General features: G+C 34.4%; 3 protein-coding genes across 3 annotated transcripts; 2 read left to right on the forward strand and 1 right to left on the reverse strand.

Annotated features, from left to right (window-relative positions):
* On the reverse strand, positions 1-1015 carry LOC144563844 (uncharacterized). Its single transcript, XM_078313316.1, has 2 exons — positions 742-1015; positions 1-709 (listed from the first exon to the last, which is right to left on the reverse strand). Exons 1-2 carry the CDS (start codon positions 897-899, stop codon positions 1-3), a joined length of 867 nt encoding a protein of 288 aa, XP_078169442.1. The 5' UTR covers positions 900-1015.
* Positions 1016-5056: 4041 nt separating this feature from the next.
* LOC144563845 (exopolygalacturonase clone GBGA483-like) lies at positions 5057-6810 on the forward strand. The gene is made up of 5 exons (XM_078313317.1): positions 5057-5134; positions 5359-5499; positions 5588-5764; positions 5901-6422; positions 6583-6810. The coding sequence occupies exons 1-5, from the start codon at positions 5057-5059 to the stop codon at positions 6808-6810; spliced, it is 1146 nt and encodes a 381-aa protein (XP_078169443.1).
* Positions 6811-8684: 1874 nt separating this feature from the next.
* LOC144564533 (heat shock cognate 70 kDa protein-like) lies at positions 8685-10685 on the forward strand. The gene is made up of 2 exons (XM_078314129.1): positions 8685-8917; positions 9029-10685. Exons 1-2 carry the CDS (start codon positions 8701-8703, stop codon positions 10678-10680), a joined length of 1869 nt encoding a protein of 622 aa, XP_078170255.1. The 5' UTR covers positions 8685-8700; the 3' UTR covers positions 10681-10685.
* Positions 10686-16396: the final 5711 nt, after the last annotated feature.

Genomic DNA, 16396 nt, shown 5'->3' on the forward strand with positions numbered 1-16396 from the left:
TTAATTACTCTGGTTGCACTTATAGTAGAGAACCGTGATACCCATCCTAGTGTACAAGCTAACCACGTTCAAAAGAAGCTCGTACACAAATCCTGGAACCAAACTACTAGGTTTGGAACCAGAAGCAAACATAACAAGTATTGCCTTACATACATGCATGATGACTGAGGTGATGATCCACGCAAGAACTAAGAGAAATACTTGCATCTTCATCCCTTTCAAAAGTTTTGTTGCATATGAAATAGCACCAAGTCCGTAAAGATTTGGCTCGATAACAGATATTGCCATACTCATGGCGCAAATACATCTTAAGTAGATAAAGAGAATTACAGATGCTAACAAAATCAAAAGGATTAACAAAAACAATGAAGTACTGATATCAACATTGTATAAACGGGAGGAAAACCTGATTATAAAAATGATTGCAAAAAACATGACAAGGTAGATATAGTTGAAAAGTGAAATCAAAATGTGTGTAATTACTGGCCCTTTGAATATGGCCTTAACCTTGTTCAGCAATTCTTTCAGTGTCAGCATCTCTCCAAGATATGCTGTCGAGCATGCATAATAGGTAATGATTGACAGAAAACATGAAATCACAAACAGAAAGACATGGTAAACAATTTTAATAATGAGTAATTCTTTGGTGTCTGCCTTGAAGGTATCAAGAAGCTCAGTAAATTTAGGGTTTGAATGGTCAAATGTCGGTAGCAAAAATGCAAAATTACCAAATTGATGAGCTTAGAAAGAAGGGGTGGTTCTGATGTCTGTAAGCTGATGTAAAACAACACACTGCTTAGGATGTAGATCAAGAAAATATTAGTGAAAAGTTTAGGATTCTTTGAAGGGAGGACTAGGGCTTGCCATAGGAAGGAAAAGGGGGAGGGAGACTTGGCCATGGACTTGAAGATAGAATTACAATTGAGAAATACTCAGAAATGTTATTGCTTTGGAATTGGATAATAGCACATATATGTATATATATGAACTTAGAAGACGGGGGATCTGGGATCGGGTCATAATGCAACGGTAAGATATTATATTGACTGACTTGGAACATATTGATGTTTATAACATCTTCTGTTAGCGTTGATTAGGTCAACTCTCTCATCACAGTAGCGCTGGACCTTGTCCTCCGGGGGTGCATGCAGTATGGAAAAGTTTATACCATTAATTCCTATTGTAATACTTGCTTTTTTGAAGCAAAAAAAAATAAAAAAAATTACTGTGCTGTTCATTAAAAGATGCTTACTAATTATATAATTAATATAGAGAAAGTTTGGCCCCATGCTTCTATGTTCTATCCCTCAATTTGTTCCTCAAGTAGAAAAAGGAAAGATTTTGTCACCAATTTTCTTTTTTTTTTCTCCTATCAATCTCGTTCATTTTTCCGATGATCTGTGGGAAATTTTACGAATGAGATCATGAAACAAATTTGAGTTATATCTGACGATCTGGGCCTCGGTGTTGGTATTTAATTTTTTGTTACAAATTTTCTAACAGCAAAAATCCAGCACATAAGAAAAGCATGTCTGCTATCTGTTCTAGTTTCAGTTTTTTGGAATTGGCACAGTAGGACAATTTAATTTCTAATAAAATCGGTGAAAATTACCCACTTTCTCAAAAAAAAAAAGCATGTCTGCATGATTGGGAGAGTGCGCCACACATTCTATTTTTATAAGTTCTTGAAACTTCAAAGCACAATTAAATATCAAAGCTGGTTTTATATAGTCATGTTAGAAGGCGTAAGATTTTTGTAGCTCTGTTTAATTCAAACAAATCTCTTGAAAAACTGAATTTTGTGAAAATCATGTGTGTCATATATGCTAAATATATAATTCTCTTCTTTTTTCATAGATGGTCAAAATTCTGACTACTGTATTGCATGAAGATGGGAAATATTGAAGAAGTTTAAAATGCAGTTACTTCAAACAAATTACGGTAAAGAAATTGCCACATATAATCCGAGAGTTTTCTGAGAGTGACTAGGTCGAAGGATTCAGACATGGTGATGCAATTGACAACATCACAAATTTACTATTTTTTAGTCGTCTGATTGTCCCAAATTACTCATTGACTTTTGAAAATTTACAAAATATTGGTCGTATGAATCAATGTCATACAACAAATGTATCGCGGACGAGCTGAAATCGTTGCAACGCATTCTGATCTATTGCAGTAAATGAAATACATTACAGAAGGTCAAGTTTTTTAAAAGTGGGCCATGTTATGCACTGTGCATGGCACAATGTACAGGATTATTTTGCATATTTTGATTTACTCTCAGCTTTCTACCTTATTAAACAGTATATAATGATATATTAAGCAATGTTTATTCATAAATTTATCATCAACAGTTATTCAAGTTGTCTTATTATTAGTGTGAAAACATTTAAATAATCTTGATTTTATTATTTTTTTCAAAAGGCTAGAAGCTCGTTTCATTCATGAAACGAAACAGTCACATTACATGAAGTCATGAACCATATACCTAATTCAGGCAATTCCAACCTAACCCAATAACTATCTGTTGAACTTGGTGAAGGTGGTACAACACACCTTTCACCAAGCTACCAAATGAGCTAAACTAACCAGCAAACAAACATATAAGTTCATCACCTGCAGCACAGTTTACATACGGAAAGATACTAAATAAACTGGCATCAGACAAAAGCCAGGATCGAGGTTAACAGTACTAAGCCTATCCATAGAGGGCTAATATTTTTTTGAAAGAAGTGGCTTAGCCACCGATTTTCATATAACAGAAAATCATACAATATTCAATTAGTACCAATCGGACGAGATCAATACATCAACAAAACAAAACAGCACATATAATTAAACCTACTACAACTTAGCATAACCAAAACAAGTAATCAACAAAGTAATAAGCTATAATAACACCACAAACACCATAGACATGCCAATAGTAAAAAAAAACCCTGTACGCCTATACAAATAAAAAATGTTGATTGTTTGGACTATAAAACAAAAAAAATGTGAGACATGATGAGACATGAAGCATCTGAATCCTCCTCTTTATTCATAGTTTGAAATTATTAAGGGAAACACTACATAAACTTCTATTTTGTTCATGCAGTATAAAAGATTGATTTATAATTTTTTTGAGTTATATATATTAAAATAAACATTTATATTGTCGGTCATATATAATAATGCACCTGTATATAATTAACATTTATGTGTTGACAAATCTTGTCGATTATTATCCAAGTTTGTTTTGATAGTTCCTTTAAATAATTTATAACTCAATAAATAGAAGAGGAGGGTTCAAATGCACCCAAATTTTTGTGCACTCAAATGCACCCTATCTTTCAAATCTTTTTTCTTCGTTTTCAAAGTCCGAATAGTCAATCCAAACCGTTAGATGCGATCTATATATTAAGATGTGCTTGGAGACCAAATTTTACATTTTTTGGAATTTTTTTACTATTTATTAAGACACTTTGAAAATCGCTGATTTTACATTTTCTAGACCATTGGATCAGCGATTTTCAAAGTGGTTTAATAAATAGTAAAAAAATTCCAAAAAATATAAAATTTTGTCTCCAAGCACATCTTAATATATAGATCGCATCTAATGGTTCGGATTGACTATTTGGACTTTGAAAACAGAGAAAAAAAATTTGAAAGATAGGGTGTATTTGAATGCATTTGAACCCTCCTCTAAATAGAAATTGGATATTTAATCTCCGTGCTAAAATGTGTATCACGTAACTTAAAATAGAGCATAATTCATAGTCCCCCTTTTAACTTCTAAAAAAAAAACAAAAAGTCCAAAGAAAATTAACATAATAATACAATTTTATTTATTTTAATACATGTTATAATTAAACTTTCAAAGAATAAAAATAAATACAAGTTGCTATATGTGGTGTTATTAGAATTTTTCCACATCCTGAGACAGACCTCAGTAATGCTTTTATTAAGAACTTATGTTTTTTTTTACTTTTTTTGCATTTCTGTACCACCTTTAAAAACAATCCATAAATTTTTATCATGTGCAAAGCTAAATATATAGTAATAGTACCTTCACATTGAATTAGGTTTGACTCGTAGAAATTATCAAATGTCAATTAATTATTTATAAACCTTTAGTAAGTATTTATATTTTGAGTTTGCTAAAAAATAAATAAGGCAAATTTTATAACAGTCATTTTCGACACCTACTATATGATTTTATTTTGGAAAAATATAATCCAAAATTAATTATTTATCTTTCATATTACAAAAATTATTAACTTGTATTTTGGACAAATGTACTCCAAAATTAATAATTTATTTTTAACATTGCAAAAATAACATGTTATTTGGATATATAAATGCCACAATAACGATGCATCTGTCAATTAATTATTTGAAATTCCAAATTTTCTCGAAGGTCTCGTGCATCACCTTGCTTCCTTGCATCTTGTGTTACTTCGTTAAAGTTCTTAATCGTTAAACTCGGTAAGTAAAATGTTACTTTGTAATTTTAACAATATAATCTATAGAACACAATTTTTTCTTTGTTGAGGTCTAGTATCTTTTTCTCACTTTTAGGTATTCAATAACAAATGATTTTAAGTTACTTGCATAAAAAAAGACTTATATGTAGAATGATTTTAAAATATTTTTCTAGCTATATGTTTATCTGTTTAGTAGCTAGGTAAGTTTCTCATTTGGCAAAATATGGCACACTTATATGTAGAATGATTTATATGTATAGCTCACAAACAATATTATATTTCTGTTGACAATAAGTAATCGTGCTTCGTATTTATACAAAATGATGTTGAATTGGATTCAAATATTGATTACATTGTAATGTTAAACTAAATAATACTTTATTTTATGACACACACACATATTACATAATTGCGTTTGGTAGAATATATATGTTATAATATGCTACATACAAAATTAGAGACTAGTCTGATTAATTATATGTTCCTTCTATTTCAAATTGCAACAGAAAATGAGGCAAGGAATTGTGAAGACATTGGCACAATTAGTGTGCATCTTTTTCATCGTATTTTCGGATGTTAACGCGAGGATGCTAGCAGAGACCTCTCCAACTATAGATGTACGTAATTATGGCGTACATGCTGATGGTGTTTCTGACGATAGCAGGGTACCTTTTACACTTTTTTTTTTTCATTTTATTAAAATTCTTGGACGTTAATATGTGGAATTTCCTTTTATGTATTTGGTTAATTTGAAGGAATACGAACATATATATTGTCTGTTGAATTAAACTTATCATAGGCTCACATGCAATTTGGTCATAAAAATGTTGTAAAAATATTCATTTAAATTGTTTCAGAGATTTAAATGATAATATTTTAATAATTTTAGGTCTTCTTGGAAGCATGGGAAGCGGCATGTGCATCGAGTGGTGATGTCAAACTGCTCATACCGCCCGCAACTTATTTTCTGAACCCAGTCAAGTTTAGTGGACCTTGTCCAAATGTAAACACACTCCCCGTCTATCAAGAGGTAATAGAGCCTTATTCTGAGCCATAAAATTTCTAATTGAAGGATATTAGTAATTAATTAAGATAATTTTTTGATTGATGCAACACAGGGATATATAAAGGCATCGACTGACCTGAGCAAGTACGTGTCCGGAAATGATTGGGTGCAATTTGGGAATATGAATGGTCTAAGAATTACCGGAGGCGGAACCTTCGACGGCCAGGGCAACTTCTCTTGGAGCTACGATGAATGTCCAAAGACAAAGTTTTGCAATGTTCTACCCACTGTAAGTGTCTAGCTCATAGAAGCATTGAGTTGTAATACTTTTATTTTGTTTCAGAAAAATATAGGAATTTTATTTTATAATACATTTAGAAATTTCATATTTGTGTAAGTATGAAGAGATGATTTTTTTTTTTCAGTCAGTGAAGTTTGTTAATTTAAATGACACGATCATCTACGGCATGAACTCGGTTAATCCGAAGTTTTTCCACATCGGGGTGTTGCAGTCCAATAACTTTTATGCTAGCGAGATGTATATTGAGGCTTCGGAAGATAGCCCCAACACAGACGGCATCCACATCGAGCGTAGCTCTGGGGTCACCATCCATGACGTGTTCATTGGCACAGGTGATGATTGCATATCTATCGGACAGGGCAGCATGGACATCCTCATCTCAAACGTCACATGCGGGCCCGGCCATGGCATTAGTATTGGCAGCCTAGGTAAGTACCCAAATGAAGAGGATGTGCGAGGTCTAGTGGTTAGGAACAGCACAATCATCAACACCAAGAACGGGGTGCGCATAAAGACGTGGCAGAACTCCCCCAGTAGTAGCTCAGCGACCAACATAACCTTTGAGAACATCATCATGAAAAATGTTAACAACCCAATAATCATTGATCAGACTTACTGTCCCGAAAATCTTTGCGATGGAGATACGGTACGCAAAACTTGTTTATTAATTTAATGAGGAATGAAATTGTTTCTTAAAACTGTCTGTATGAATCTGCCTATTTACCTAACAATTTGATACATGGATATAAACATGGATATGGTTTTAAATTAATGTGAATTTTGGTGTTTGTGTAATCAATTTGTAGGTTCCTTCTCGGGTGAGCATAAGTGATGTATATTTTAAAGAAATAAATGGCACATCGGCATCCCAGGTGGCTGTGACATTAAATTGTAGTCAGGGGAATCCATGCCAGAATATACATCTAGAAGATATTCTCCTCAAATATGTCGGTGAGGAGCTGCCTACTGCTGTATGTGCATACGCCGATACATATTTCTCCGCTCCAATGCTCCCTTTGCCGTGCAATAATTAGTCCCTTCGTGTAATATGCCCTGATTAAAAAATGTTGATTTTAATGTAGTTAATATTTCTCTTGTTTCTTTTTAATTAAAGTGAATGAACAAACTTTCTAACAGAAGTGTTATACATATAATGAGCGTGGTGAGAACTCGACAAAAAATATTATGAAGAAAATTTCGCATTTTCACATGCATTATTTACATAAGAGGGTGAGAACTGTCTCAATATTATTATTTTTTATTTATTTATTTATTATTTATTTTTTGTAAAAAGAGAGTGAGGGAAGGAGATCCTTTATCACATTTCCTATATATTCTAGCGGCTGACTTCCCGTACGTATAAGATTTTCAATGAAGGCAAGGCAAAACAAATGATCGGTTAGTGGGTTTTTGTACCTCAAATTCATGATAAATCAGCAACTAACTGTCATGATGCTGATGATATCATTCTCGATCTTTTCATATGCTGATCAACAAAATTTACACAGCTTTGTGGTCAACGCTGGCCTTTGAATGATTGTCTGGGATTATAATTAACATCAATAAAACTAAGCTATATCCTATTAATTTAGATCGGGTGTCACCTCAGAGTTTAGACGAAATATTTGGTTGTCAGACTAAGCTATATCCTATTAATCCTTGTCAGACTAAGTATAACTCAACAGCGAAAAAATTATGTTTTACATAAAAATAAGTGACAATTAACTTATTAAATTAAGTGGTGAAAAAACTTGAACGAAAGAGTAACACTAATTGCAAGGAGAGGCAAGGTGATGCTCGAAACTTTCGAGAGAGTTTGAAATTATAAATAATTAACTCACATAATTGAGCAATAAATTGATTGCGGCATTTATATATCTAAATAGTCTAATAATTTAGTAATATTAAAAATTAATCTTTAATTATGGGCTATATTTGTCCAAAATAAAATCATATAGGTATGTGTCAAAAATTACAGTGATAAAATTTGTCTTATTTATTTTTTTAGCAAACTTAAAAATTAACAAATACTTAATAAAGGTCTGTAAATACTTGACATTTGATAATTGTTAGGAGCGAAACATAATTTAGTCTGGATGTACTATTATTATATGTTTTAGCATAGCATGTTTAAAATTAATAAGCATTTATGGATTATTTTAAAAAGCAGTACAGAAATGCAAAACATGTAAAAAGCACAAGTTTTTAATAAAAGTATTACTTGGGTCCTTTTTAGGACGGGGCAAAATTCTAATAACACCATATATAGCAACATGTTTTTATTTTTATTCTTTGAAAGTTCAATTATAACATGTATTAAAATAAACGAAATTGTATTACTTTGTTATTTAATTTGCTTTGGAATTTTTGTTTTATTTTTACAAGTTAAAAGGGGGACTATGTTATCATTAGAGGTTCTCACTCACGAAAAAAAATTGATAAGCGAAGAGACAATTGAAATGTTATTATTTCATTTGCAAATTATTATGGATGATGTCTTTCAGTCTTATCCACAATTAAAGAAATTAACAATAACCTAATAAAAATAATTATGGATGTTGTTACTAGTGGTGTGACTGGTGTCCTCCTATAAACCTATTCCAGAAAAAAAGTTGGATAAGCGAAGCGACATTTGAAATTCCATCATTTATTGTGCAAATTATTATGGATGCATGGTGTCTTACAGTCTTCTCCATATCACTAAAAGACGTTGGGAATTAAAGAAATGAGCAACCCATAAATTTCTAGAGGAATAGTAACAGTCGTTCGAAGGACCTGGACTTATTTCGGGTTGGTGATTTCATTAATGTTGTCACTAATGTTAACGAAAAAGAAGATATTATATTATATAAATTACAGATATCTTGAGACTAATTACTGTGAGACTGTTTAGACAGACGCAATCAGCCTCAAGCATTTGAGCAATGGCACCAAGCAAGGAGGCACAGGCTGCAATCGGGATCGATCTCGGCACGACATACTCATGCGTTGGAGTCTGGAATCACGGGCGCGTGGAAATCATTACGAATGATCAAGGGAACCGTACAACACCATCATGTGTTGCATTCACTGCTGATGAGCGGCTTATTGGTGAAGCTGCCAAGAATCAGGGTGACATGAACCCCAGAAATACCATATTCGGTAAGTGCTTTTCCCTTATTGTTTGATCTGATGAGCATATTATATAAGTTTGCTCTCTCTCTTTCTGTAATTGAAACAACATTTTTTAAAACACATAATTCTTTGAGACAGACACGAAGCGTTTGATCGGTAGGAGCTTCTCCGACCCAACTGTCCAGAGCGATAGAAAGCTATGGCCATTTAATGTCATTCAAGGCGCCGGCGATAAACCAAAGATTGTAGTCAAGTACAAAGGGGAGGAGAAACAGTTCCTGCCAGAGCAACTATCCGCTGTGATCCTAGAAAAAATGAAGGAGATTGCAGAGAACTTCCTCGAATGCAGTATCCAGAATGCGGTGGTCACTGTCCCTGCCTACTTCAATGACTCCCAAAGACGGGCCACGAAGGGTGCCGGTGAGATAGCAGGGCTAAAGGTGATGCGCATCATGGATGAACCCACAGCTGCTGCACTGGCTTATGGCTTTGAGAAATTGACTTATGTGCTTGAAGAGAAGAATGTCCTTATATTTGACCTCGGCGGTGGCACCTTTGATGTCTCGGTGCTCAACATAAAGCAAGGTGTGTTTAAGGTCAAGGCAACAGCTGGAGACACTCACCTCGGTGGAGAGGACTTTAACAACCGTTTGATGAACCACTTCCTCCAGGAGATCAAGAGGAAGCACAAGAAGGACATCAGCGACAACCCAAGGAGCATTAGGAGGTTGCGATCTGCTTGCGAACGAGCAAAAAGGACTCTCTCCTTTGCCACCTCGACAACTGTGGAGGTTGCTTGCCTCTATGATGGCATTGATTTCAGTTCATACATCACCCAGGCTCGGTTTGAGGAGCTGAACATGGATCTCTTCAAAAGGTGCATGGTACTCGTGACAAAGTGCCTGGAGGATGCTCACATGGACAAGACTGCTATTGACATAGTGGTGCTTGTTGGGGGTTCGACAAGAATACCAATGGTACAGCAAATGTTGCAAGAGCTCTTTGATGGAAAGGAGCTTTGCAAAAGCATTAACCCCGATGAGGCTGTGGCATATGGGGCTGCACTACAAGCTGCAAAACTTAGCGGTCATGGCAATGACGAGATACTTGATCTTGTTATTGTCGATGTTACACCTCTGTCTCTTGGTATAGAAACCCAGGGAGGAATCATGACTACCTTAATACCAAGAAATACTATAATACCCACCAAAAGGGACAAATTTTTTTCTACCAGTTCCGACAACCAATCTAGTGTTCTTGTGCAAGTCTTTGAGGGCGAGAGATCTAGAACTGATGACAATAACCTTCTTGGGAAGTTTAAGCTCTCAGGAATTCATCTTGCTCCAAAAATGGAACCAAAAATCAATGTCTGTTTTGAGATCGATGCAAATGGGATTCTAAATGTCACAGCACAAGACATAGGATCCGGCCAACAAAGCAAGATAACTGTGACCAATGATGAAGGTCGGCTAAGCGAGGCGCAAATAGAGAAGATGATCAAAGATGCTGAGACATTCAGGGTTGAGGATTTGGAGTATAAGAAGAAGGTCGATGCTCGCAATGCATTGGAGAAATATGCATATAATATGAGGAATTCTATGAGGGACAACAGAATTGCTCCCAAATTAAAACCTGCAAATAAGAGTGCAATAGATGATGCAACTATGCAAGCTTTAAATTGGGTTGAGGATAATCTTCATCCTGACCCTGCTGAGTCTGAGGCCAAGCTGAAAGAACTGATAGCCATTTGTGAACCAATTATAGCCAAGATATATCAAATTAGTCGTTAAGACATATATAGTGAGAAAAGTATAAATTGATTGAATTTACCTTTATGTTTTTTTTTTTTTTTTTTTTTTTGGTGAACCAAGGTACATTGATCTATTTGCTTTTGATTAGGATATTTATTTCCTATTAAGTTTTTGCAAGCATGAGTTTTCTGTCAAGAAATGACCTTTTGTTGTATTTTAATTCGAAGAAATGAGATTTTGTTGAACATGCAAGTTACATGTTATATCATTTTATTATTCAGTTATATATGTCCAGAAACAAATGCTGCATCTGAATTAATGAAGTTTTGTGGTTGATGGTGTCATTTGTTTATTTTGTCCTTTTAATGTGACATCAAATTTGAAACCAAATGCAATTCTTCCAGTTGTTCCACATTATTCTGTGTTCATATATATGTATTAAACTGTTGGTTCCATGACATGTATATGATGTTGTTATTACTGGCTTGATCAATCGAATAGGTAATAATTTTGCCAAATAATTCATCTCACAGTAAATATCTGGTTCCTGCCTTGGGATTCTTAGAATAAGATTTATGAAATAGACCTCAAAAGCTTTTACCTTGAATCGGAGGTCATAATTTATGGCCATCTATACAACCAAACTAAAACTAAAAATACAATGAAAATGACATCACAACTACCCCCAACCGAAAGCGCATTCCTCCCCCCCCTCCTTTTGAAGCATATGAAAGGGTCTAAGCTCTCGTGTTCTCCCTCATCAACAGCGATATGCACAAGCATCAATCATCGGTCCGTAGCCCGTAGCTCGGTTGTCTCTGTAACAGGCACCATTCATAAGGCAACTGGTTGGAAGTAAAATTCCACAAGCTGGTTAGACAGAATTTGAAGTGCCAAATTAAAAACTAGGAAGAGAGGGGGTAGAGCTTATCATGATCAGATGACATCCCAATCTAATACTTCCCGGTTGTTGTTGAGCAAACATAGAGAAGCAAACACACTTTGTCACCGGAACCTGTCAGAGACTGTCAACAGAATTAACAAGTTGCAAAGATGATGTCAACCTCGGATTAGTGACCTTCAGGTTACCAAGATATTTAATTTAACATTAAAGAACAAACTCTCAAACTGCTAAATACTACTTAAGTAACTTTCTTTTTACAATCAATTAGGTTGTGGTGCCAGTGCCAACTGGAAAGGATGCGAGAAGAAAGTGAGGAATCACCAATCCCAGTTGAAAGGTAAATGTTTTAAATATCATCCAAAATCTTTACTTACAAGTTACAAGTAAACTCTGCAAAATAGGAGAACAATAGCAGCAGAATTTATAATTTTTGGTTATGCTATTGAATTGTTTGACTTTGACATAGAGCTTGTAGCCAGAAAGGTAACAGGAAAAGTAAGCGGTGACTTTTTTTTGAGGGGAAAAGCCCGTAGGCATCGGACGTCTCCGAAGAGACAAAAAAGTAAGCGGTGATGGGACACCTCTTGAGGCAGCGTGTCAAAGATCAACAAGATGCAGTTCTGGCAATCACCACCCCACTCCTCTGCTTCTATCTAATCACCAATTCATACTTTAATTATGTTAATTTGTGTTCCACCAATTGAAGTAATGCATCTTCACTATTTATTGATATCTTTTCTCTTATTAAGCATGTAGATGTCCTGATCCGCCAATGACTATAATTAAAAGATTAAAATTTTAGATGGAATATCAGTCCTTTGATCAAGTCATTATTTATTTTATGATTTTTTATGTGTTTATATGTGTAGAAGTCTCAATTTATTTAGATACATACTCGCTACACAACACTAATTTGATTGTTAGATACTCGATTTTCAGATTGGTTGTGATTTCTTTCAATTTTTAAAATGTCACTTAAAAAAAGAATTGATTGAATGATAATTGGTCGGTCATCTATTCATTTCTTTCCATTATTTATTATTATTGAAAGGATATGTTAATTTCCGTCAAAACACCATCTTATATAAATAGTCCGGCTTGATTTTTTTTAATTAGTCCATCAAACGAACCATCTTATATAATTATCACGGTGGTGACATAACATATGAAATGGTTAGTGATATATCATGCTTTTAAATTCTCGGTCAATAATGCGATCAGATGTATCAAGTAATTTGCTATTGTGCGTAGTGTACGAGAATTATAAATTTAATCTTAAAATAAAAAATAACATAATTTTTTAGTTATTTATTTAAAAAAAATGTTTTTAATTTTACAAAATAGATGGCGTTATGCTTTTATAGCCGCAACATAATTGATTTTTAGAATCTAGACCTGTATGCATCATCATAGACCAGTTCAATAATATTAATACAGGCAGCTTCCAGGAAATGACATATTTGGCCATGAATGATCTTAGTTTTGTTAAATTTTCACAGCAGTCTTTAGTTTGCATATAATCTTTTTCTAACGACATACATCTCCCAAAATGAAATCTAAATTTAAATTATATAAAATGAATTAAAACTGAAAATTCCTAATATATATAAAAAAAAGAACAGGCCGGATATTATCTATGCGGCTATGCCCCCTTGTCTTCCCTTCCCATTTCATCTAGAGTATTAATTCCTAAAAAAATGAGTCATGGCAATAATAACATAATTACATCCATTCGGTTTGTGACCATTCGATTTGTAATACTTTAATTAGTTTATTAGGAGCACGCCTACTCCTCTTCCCTGTAATTAAGTAGGTCTGATTATTAATTAATAGTTATTTCATCTTCCGTCTGACTTGTAGCAAGTTTGAATGATTTGTGATATAACTAAGTTGGTATACGTATATTTATGTATGCAGATAGGTTGGTATACGTATATTTATGTATACATAAATATGTGTGTGTGTGTGTGTGTGTGTGGTATATGTATGTATAATCAATCCGAACTGCCATCATCTCCAAATTTTATTGTTCCTTTTTATTAATCATGATTGAATTTCATTGGTCTACGGGTTTTTTACCAAAAAAAAAAATTATGATCAAAGTAATCATAAGAAAGTTTATATTCTTTTATAGTTTCTCTGATCACCATTGAGAAAAGAACATATTTTTGTGTAGGAAATGTCAAATGACTAATTATAATATTTTTTACTATATAAGTCTTAACATTTTACAAAATATATTTATTTAGGTTTTAGGGATGATAATATTGGCATATATATCAGCATTTGCCATGATTATTAATTGTCCGTAAATTCAGAAGTTTGAACGTAACCTTGTTGTATGTGCATGAAAATAATTGTTATGGGAAATTAATTTATTCTTGGGAAACTAAGCGGACGAATTGGCGCATTTATCATTTCTTTTATGGGATGAAAGACTTAATTCGGAGACTGTCAACCTTCCCTTCTGTGCAGAGTACTCGCTAGTGCTTATACTATATATTGTTATTTTTATTATAACTATCCCAAACGAAACGCCTTCTGAACTCAAAAGGAAAACCAAAAGGAAAACCAAAAGATTGATTTGAGGTGTGATCAAATATCAAATGGAGCAGAGGAAGGGGCCTCGGCCTCCCATCCAAATGGGAATGGGAATCGGGATCGACCTGGGCTCTGCCTACACACGCATTGCTGTCTACGACGGCTGCCACTATGATTGCTCTGCCATGCCGTCCTATGTGGCTTTCACCGACTTGGGAGTGCTTGTTGGTGAAGCTGCAAAAAAGCAGGCTACAGAGAACCCAACCAACACAATTTTTGGTCAGCCCTTTTGGTTTGTTTATTATTTACCTTAATTAATTTTTGTGTGGTCACTATTTTACTTTATTCATCTCTCAGTGTTTTCCAGTACCTAACTTTTGTATACATATTCTTTGAAGTGTATGATTGTAAGCATAATTCTTATATAATCACTATTTATTTTACTTGTATCTCTCTGTTTTCCAGTACCCTTGTATGCATATGTTTTGAAGAGCAACTTTATCTCTAAGAATGAATGGGCTGTTGATTAGCATTGCAAGATCACATTAATAAACTGTTAATTTATAGGTTGTACATTTCGTTCCATAACTGATGCCAGTATTTTTTTTTGTCTGTCCTCTTCTAATTGTAGTGATGTATTGGCTACTAATATAGTTTATCAATTCTCTTCTTTGTTTTCTCTTCTTTTTATTAACTGAAGATGGCAATAATCCTCATTGCACTATTTCGCAGCATGGTGAATTGAATTTTTATTCTCACTAGGAGCCTTACATTGATGTATTGGCTACTACTATCGTTTAACAAATATTCTCACCTTGGAGCCTTACATATATATATATATATATATATATATATGAAAATCAGGAGTTGTAACTGGAGATATTTTTTATTTTCATGCAACAGATGTCATTCGTTTAATTGGTAGGCGATACTCTCACCATTTGGTTCAGAAAGACATGAAGCTGTGGCCATTCGAAGTTACAGCTGGTCCTGATGATAGGTTGCTCATCAATGTATGTTGGAAGAACAAATTATGGCATTTCACCCCAGTGGAAATCTGCTCAATGATACTGATGCAAATGAAAGAGAATGCTGAGATGAAACTAGGTGCCACAATCATAGATGCTGTGATAACTGTTCCAGTTCACTTCAACTACGAACAACGGCAAGAGATCAGACAAGCTGGTATGATTGCCGGCCTTAATTTCTGGCAAATCATTAGTGCTCCAGCAGCTAGTGCTTTGTTCTATGGCATGAAGAGGCTGTCTAAAAGATCCAGCACATTTGCTGAAGTACTGCTATGGCCTATACTCAGAAGTAAGCCTGAGGAGCATAACATGATTATAATTGATGTTGGGGCAGGAACTGTTGATGTTTCTCTAGTCACCGTCAAAGAGGACATGTGCAAAGTGCGAGGCACTGCAGGTAACATTAACCTCGGTGGAATGGACTTTGACAACACTATGGTCGATCATTTTATTGACCTGATCAAAAGAAGAAAACATACAGATATTAGCAAAAATCCCAGGGCTTTAAGTGAGCTTAGAGCACTGTGTGAGCAAGCAAAGATTGCCTTGTCCTTTGGTGCTGATAGAATACCGATGATGATTGGCATGGGTCCTCTATATAATAATGGAGAATTTGAGCTTTCCATTAGTCCAGAAGAGTTCAATGAACTCAACAAGGCTTTGGTTTTAAAGTGTGTAGATATAATTGATACGTTCATTAGAGATGTCAAGATCGGTGCAGATATGGTACATGAAGTCATTCTTGCGGGTGGCTCCACAAGGATTCCCTTATTACAATATTATATCCATCAGTGTTTCAGAGGCAAGGAGTTCAATCTAAGTGAACACTTGGAAACAGCTACAGCATATGGAGCAGCCATTCAAGCATTTATCTGCAGTTTGAAAGAGAAAAGAACAGTTCGAGGTCTGTCTCTCCTTGATGTTACACCTTTTTCCTTAGGCACAAAGACCTCACAGGAGACAATGACAGTTTTGATTCCAAAACACACACCTATTCCCACCAAAAAGGAAATGATGTTTACTTCGAAAAAGACAAAAATCCTTGTCGAGGTTTACGAGGGTGAGAGTGGGGTGACCACCAAGAACAATTTACTTGGAAAATTTGAGATAACTTCTTTATCTGCAAATGGTTGTGATTTCAACTTAGGCTTTGAAATACATGAAAATGGTACTTTGACCGTTATGGGTGTGGACATTTCAAGTGGAATAAAGAACGGGATCACCATAACCAATAATAACATTGAGGATTCTAGAAAGAAAGTGTGGGAAGCCTTATTTTACC

Source organism: Carex rostrata, chromosome 13 (assembly GCF_964058835.1).
Source record: "Carex rostrata chromosome 13, lpCarRost1.2, whole genome shotgun sequence".
Classification (NCBI taxonomy): domain Eukaryota; kingdom Viridiplantae; phylum Streptophyta; class Magnoliopsida; order Poales; family Cyperaceae; genus Carex; species Carex rostrata.

Excerpts from the sequence above, each read along its gene's own strand:
- LOC144563844 (XM_078313316.1), bottom strand. The coding sequence starts at position 899 with ATGGCCAAGTCTCCCTCCCCCTTTTCCTTCCTATGGCAAGCCCTAGTC. Across the intron at positions 710-741 it reads GAACCACCCCTTCTTTCTAA|ACCGACATTTGACCATTCAA; the intron begins GCTCATCAATTT and ends TGCATTTTTGCT.
- LOC144563845 (XM_078313317.1), top strand. The coding sequence starts at position 5,057 with ATGCTAGCAGAGACCTCTCCAACTATAGATGTACGTAATTATGGCGTA. Across the intron at positions 5,500-5,587 it reads CACTCCCCGTCTATCAAGAG|GGATATATAAAGGCATCGAC; the intron begins GTAATAGAGCCT and ends GATGCAACACAG. Across the intron at positions 6,423-6,582 it reads ATCTTTGCGATGGAGATACG|GTTCCTTCTCGGGTGAGCAT; the intron begins GTACGCAAAACT and ends ATCAATTTGTAG.
- LOC144564533 (XM_078314129.1), top strand. The coding sequence starts at position 8,701 with ATGGCACCAAGCAAGGAGGCACAGGCTGCAATCGGGATCGATCTCGGC. Across the intron at positions 8,918-9,028 it reads CCCCAGAAATACCATATTCG|ACACGAAGCGTTTGATCGGT; the intron begins GTAAGTGCTTTT and ends TCTTTGAGACAG.